Source organism: Cricetulus griseus, chromosome 3 (assembly GCF_003668045.3).
Source record: "Cricetulus griseus strain 17A/GY chromosome 3, alternate assembly CriGri-PICRH-1.0, whole genome shotgun sequence".
NCBI lineage: Eukaryota > Metazoa > Chordata > Mammalia > Rodentia > Cricetidae > Cricetulus > Cricetulus griseus.
In genome coordinates this window covers 55,829,026-55,835,405 of record NC_048596.1, presented here as the reverse complement: position 1 = coordinate 55,835,405, position 6,380 = coordinate 55,829,026, and the positions used below count along the sequence as shown (strand labels likewise).

At 53.5% G+C, this 6,380-nt stretch overlaps 1 protein-coding gene across 1 annotated transcript; it reads right to left on the bottom strand.

Moving 5' to 3' along the window:
* Positions 1-342: 342 nt before the first annotated feature.
* Positions 343-4,577, bottom strand: Gal (galanin and GMAP prepropeptide). Its single transcript, XM_035441561.1, has 5 exons — positions 4,497-4,577; positions 3,797-3,851; positions 1,329-1,418; positions 867-944; positions 343-413 (listed from the first exon to the last, which is right to left on the bottom strand). Exons 1-5 carry the CDS (start codon positions 4,575-4,577, stop codon positions 343-345), a joined length of 375 nt encoding a protein of 124 aa, XP_035297452.1.
* Positions 4,578-6,380: the final 1,803 nt, after the last annotated feature.

Sequence of the window (6,380 nt, the reverse complement as noted above, 5' to 3'; positions counted from 1 at the left end):
ACATACTGGTGGGGGAGCCAAAGAAATGACTCAGCAGGTAAAGGCACCTACTGCCAAGCCTGATGATCTGAGTTCAGTCCCCAAGGTGCACATGTGCATATATATAATAAAGAAATAACCACACAGGAGGTAATGGGCTGCAGCACAGAAGAGCCAAACAGTCCCAGGTACTTGCTAGTCTTTATTGTGTCACACAATATAATCACTCCAATCAAAACATCTTAATTATAACAACATAGCGTCAAAGCAGAGAACAGAGGGTTTGCTTGAGGAGTTGGCAGAAGATTCTATCTAGAGTGACTTTATATTACAGCATAGGACAGGTGCTGGGTGGGTGTGGTCTCAGGACTGCTCTAGGTCTTCTGAGGAGGTGGCCAAAGGGAGGCCAGGCAGGCTGTCGAGGGCCCCAGCCTCTGAATAAGGAAGAATGGCAGTCAGGTAGTTAGCTTGAGAGAGAATCATGTGGCCGTACCCATAGAGAGGGGTGAGGTCTTACTGTGGGGACCTTGAATTGGGACAGCATCTGTGTGTCTCACCTCTGAAAGACTGTCCACTCTTGAAAGAGGGTAGACCATAGTAGTTGTGAAGCTAGTGTCTAAGATCAAAACCAAACGGAAACACAGAAGCCCCTGGCAAAGCCAAGGCACCCTCAGCAGCAGTAGTCACCCAGAGATCTGCAGAAAGCCCTAAAAACTCCCTAGAGGTCTGAGGACCTGGGTTGGGGCTCTAATGATATCAGCTTGCCCACAGTCCCCCACCTGGTTGGTAGGTTTTACTTTTTAAAATACTGTGTGTGTGTGTGTGTGTGTGTGTGTGTGTGTGTGTACTCGAGCTCGTGCTATTTTAGATGGAAAATATTCCCATACCTTTAAGGTGCAGGAAACTCAGAAACTCCATTATGGTGCGCACAATGTTGCTCTCAGGCAGTGGTCCATCAACACTTCCTAGACAATGGAAAAGAACTGTGTCGTGGCCTATTTCCTCACCACCCTCCTATTACCCATCAGAAGCCAGGGAGGCTGGCTGAGAGCCTGGGGGCATTGTAGACCATCCAGGGTCTTGCTAGAGAGGTGAAGGGACCCTGAACCAGCTTTTCCATGGCCAGCTCCCTTGTTGTAGCTGCATGCCCATGACTCTGCTCCCCAGTCCTGCCAGTTGAGAGGTGTGTGAGGCCACAGGCTCCCAGGTTGCTCCCAGGTCCTGCCTGGCCAGGACAGCCCCAGGCTGTGACTGGAGGCAGGATAGTGGTAGGTGTCACCACCATATCCCCACATGCACCCGGGAGTCCCGGTAGTGACGGGATGCACATCCAAGGACTCCAGCTTTACCTGGTCTTCCTTCCTCCGCTTCTAGTTGTAGCTCCCGCTTGCCTGTGAGGCCATGCTTGTCACTAAATGACCTGTGGTTGTCAATGGCATCTGTTTGCAGACCAGAGAGGAAGGGCCTGCTGTCACTGTGGCTTATCCCATTTCCATCCCCAGGGGAAGACCACACACAGCTGGACCACCAGCATAAAGCCAGTGTGTGGACACCCCAGAAGAGGGAAGCAATGTCTCCAGGGTCCCTGGGTGAGGGTGGTGATCACAGGGAACTGGGACTCCAATGGGAAGAGAGAGGTTGATGGTAAGGAGGGGTAGGCACTGAAGTAGATGTCTCCGACAGAAACAGGTGCCAGGTGCAGCTGGGAACATCCCAGGAGGTGGCTGGCCCCAAAGACAGGAGCTGGCTCCTAGGAAATACCTCCAAGAAAGATAACAGAACCTGGGTCTCCGCATCCCAGGAAACTAGGACATTGGAGAAATAACAGACTGTTATTTTCAAGGACCACTCCCATGTAGGAGGATTACATCCAGGGAAGGTGGGGTATCCAGGGAATGGGGGTGCAGAGAGCTGTGACTGTGGCTATGGCAGAGGTCCCTAAGAGATGAGGTCAGAGTCCAGGAAAGAAATGGCAGCTGACAAGTATTGAGAGATGGTACACAGAGGCTGGAGGGGGCGACTTAGGAGACAAAATAGGTGACATGGATGAGGCTCAGGACTTCTGGCCGCTTAGCTCACTTAGCCAAGCTAAACAAAAAGGCCAGTGAGTTCAACGGAGCCAGAGTTTAGGGCTAAATTCGTGGAGTAGCTACATTGTCTCATTTTGGAGCTCCTCCCTGAGGCATCCACATCCCAACAGCTCTGGCCTTTCAAAACCTGCCACACCTTGGTGGCATCAAAAGTACCTGACACCTGGCAGTCCACAGTGCACCTGCTGACCCAGCTGGATGGCTGCATGAACTTGACAGTGGGAACAAGTTTTCTATTCTGGCTCAAAGTCTTCCAGATAACATTTTCAATATTGTAACGTGACAAGGGTCAGTACCAGGCTCATACCTGTGAGGACTCTGGGAACCAGTCTGCAGACCTCTCCACAATCCCGGGCTAGGAGATCTTTCCAGGAATCAGGTGACTATGTGGACCCTGCACAGGGCCCCAGGCAGATTTGTCAACCCTATGCTTTGTTTCTTGAAGGATGAGCACACACATCTGCAGTGTGAACATGTGGCCTCATGCAACACAGGCTCAGAGGCACGGGCCCCCACTCCACTGTCCCTTCCCCTCTGGTGGACTGAGGATAGGGGTGGATGGATGGATGTTTTGTTTCTACCCAAGTGCCAGGGGCCAGCAAATGGGTACAGGTGTCTCAGAGCCAGCTGTGCATGTGAATTTAAAAACCACAACAGCTAAGCAACTAACTAGGCAACTCTCAGGAGGGAGCCAGTATCTTCCAGCTGTCTGCAAGCACCTTTCCCCTCTGTGGCTGCCTGTCCCTGCAGAGCTGTCTTTGCCCCTTGGTGACTCCACAGCCTCAAGCAAAGACCCTGTCTCTGGTGGTCACAGGTAACAAAACATTCACACTACACAAACATCAAACTCAAAGAAGGCCAAGCATCAACCTCCATTCCCCACAGGGTGACGACAGTGAGATGTGATGGATGTGTCATCAACACCACTTGGGTGATCTGCCCCACCCCACTCCATGCAAAGCCTCAGATTCTAATCCTCCCCAGCCACGAATGCAGAAAAAGCACTAGTGACATAGAGTGGGACCTGTGCTGAAGGGACAAGACTAGTGTTAGTGTAAGGTGCTGGGGTGACCTTGGGGCTGGGACTGGGGGAAAATGTTTGAGCAAGAAAGAAACCAGCTCAGGTGAGTCTTAAGATGAGACATCTGGCTACCTTTGTCAGAGTTCCCTTCTAGAGCTCAGAGGGCAGCTTCAGGATTCCAGGAAGTAGAAGAGGGTGTTAGTAAGACCCAGGGACTCAGAGAGTAGACCCAATCAGAACTCCAAGGAGTCCTGGAAGACTCCCCAAGAAGCCCAAATCAGAAGAAACTTCTAGAAGGAACAGGTGCTGAGTTTAAATGTGCAGAGCAATAATGGGCAGTCCCTGGTTTGCCCAGAGGTATCAGGTGCTGAGTGGGGCAGGGCAGCTTTGAGAAGTGGAAGAGAAAGGTTCAGACCAGAGCAGGCTCAGAGGCAAGATAAATCGAGGAGGGTAGGCACTGGGGTTTCCAGGAGACCCCAGGAATGAGCTCAACGGCTATAAGAGCTGGAGGCTGGAGGGGTAAGGCATTTCAGCAGGTGTTTTAAGTTGCAGTGGTTTGGCTAATGGAAACCCACAGTCCCCACAGCCACATGGGAATGCCCCCTGGTTTTCATCTGAGAGTAAATTGACTATGAGAACAGTGCCTGGTTCCCATAGTCACATCAGGACCCACAAAACCTCAGCCACCCAGCCCTACATCACTCACGTGGGCCCAGAAGGTAGCCAGCGCTGTTCAGGGTCCAGCCTCTCTTCTCCTTCGCCTAAAATAGGATGGCATGGGTCAGACAGCCTAGGTCCCTGGGCTGAAGAGCAGAGTAGCCCAGCCCAGCACAGAGAAGCCTAGGCACCCAGGCTGCCCTGAGTGACAGCATTTGACCTGAACACACAGCTGCATCCACTAATTCTGGGTCCAAATGTTCAAATCAGAGCAGGGCTCAGATGGTAACTCCTAGTACTCTCTTCAGAGCCAGGTGGCAGGCAGACTTTCTCCTGAGCAGCCTCAGGGCTGAGGGCTGTGCCTCTAGCACCCCCAATCTCTGGAGGAGTTAGTCTGTTTACCACAGTTGTTGGCCAACAAATAGGAGCCTTTTCCTTGCTGTTTTGTTGAGACAGCCCGGGAATAGCCCAGGCTGGCCTAATATTGCTATGTAGGGGAGTCCCAGCCTTGAACTTTTGATCCTCCCGCCTCCACCTGCCTCCTGCGCGCTGGAATTACAAGCCTGGGCCCCTATGAATAGAGCCATTTTGAGCTTGTCAGTGCCCAGCTGGTCCTCAGCCGTTCTCTTGGGACCCTCCCCACCACCCCACCCCTGCTGTGGGGAGAATGAACCATCCTTTGCTCCAGGCTGATCCTCACGTCTGACCCCCTTAGTCCTCTTTAGTGGTCGTCTGTCATCAGCACTTACTGGCACCCCAAGCCCCAGAGTAGCTGACAGGGTAGCAGCCAACAGGAGCCAGGCTAGCAGGAGGGCGCTGCCTCTGGCCATCTGGAAGGAGAGAAGTGAACGAGTTGACACCATCTAAGCGGCCTTGCACATGCACATCTCTGGGGGCCATTCGGACTGCGGACAGGAATGTGGGAGTGGCAGGATGGTGGGAGAGGCCGGACGATAGGGACCAAGCTGTGAGGGGCAGGGGCAGGGACGGGACGGCCAGCCACCCGAGGACTCGGGTCTGGCGCAGCTCATTGGGACGCAGGTACCTTGAGTAGCGGTGGGAACTGGGCGTGGCTGGTAGGCGCAGGTAGGGGTGTCTCTGTCCGGACGTGGCCTGGCAGACGGGCGATTCGCTCACCGCATGGCACAGAGCAGCAGCGTGAGAAAGCGTGCGAGGATCCCTCGACGTGTCCGCAGCAGGAGCAGCGCTGTCGCTGCTATTTATGCCCCACGGGAGCTGGGAGCTGCCGCGTCACCCGCTCAGCGCCGCCTCCCGCGAGTCCCAAGGGCCGCAGTGACAGGAACCGCTCCTGGGAGAAGGAGAGGACCACCCCCAGTCCCAGACCGTCACCCGAGCCATCCCTGCATCACAGAGCTCCTCCCCCAATGTTCCAACCCGGTGCTCAAACAAGAGTGACTCTGACACCCCCATCCTGAGGCTGGCGAGGAGTCTTACTCTCCTTCCCAGGGCTGGGGCTGGAAGGACCACTCAACATCCCAAGCGAGGCCAGTCACAGTCCGGGGCACCTCCTGAAAAACCAAGTTCCCAGGTCCTGCTCTCCACCTGCAGCTTCCCTACCCAGGGACCAGGGACCTCCACTCCTGTTTTGCTGAAGGTGGAGGGGGGGCAGCCATTCAGGGGTGCGGGCAGAGTGGAGGGTGGCTGGCCACATGGACAGGAAGGCCATAGAGTGCTGGAACACTGGATCAGCACACCTGGGCGTGTGTGTCATGGCACACGTGGGAGTCAAGGGACAACTCTGAAAGCTAGTTATCTCTGATATTTACGTAGTTCTGGATTTCCAGTCTTGTACTGAGTACCTTTGCCCACTAAGCCATCTTGCCGGCCCTCCTTTTAACGAAATGATACTTTGTCTTCAACCCCTCTTGTTTTGCAAATGTTCAAAACCAATAGGTGGACAACACTCCTCTGCCCACATCTCCCCTAGACTCCAGGGAAATCCAACCTTGGGCAGGCTAGGGCCTGAACATCCAGCCATCAGGCCCCATGGGAGGCTCAACAGAGGGAGAGGGAAGTACCTCTCACATTGGCCACTGAGATCTCAGTCAGCTGACCAGAAGGCAGAGCCCCAATGTGTCCCCCTGATCAGAAGCAGCTGGGATAAAGGGGAAAACAGACCAAGTGAGTGTCTGTCCCATAACCATTGAGACACAGTGGCAACAGCCTGCCACTCAGCTGTCTCAGCTAAGATAGGATGGTGTCTTGAACCTAAAAGTTCAAGGCCAGCCTGAGTAATGTGGCCAGATCCCATCTCAAAAGGTTAAAAACAAAACAAAACAAAAACCAACAGGAGCCAAGACTACCCAGTGATCATTTCTCCTAACATGTCTCACAGGGCAACCAGACATGGCCCTAATTAAATACTTTCGTGTTAGGAATTCATTTAAGGAGGTTATAGCAAGCTGGGTGTGGTGGTATGCACCTGTACCCTCAGCATGGGGAAGGCTGAGAGAGGCAGGAGTTTTAAGGTTGTTCTCCACTATACAGTGAGCTTGAGGCCAGCTTGGAATAAATGAAGCCCTGTCTTTTTAAAAAAACGGAGAAAAGGAAGGAAGCTATGTGGAAGACTGGGGCCAGACTCAAAGCTCACCCTTCAACGTCACTCCCCTCCA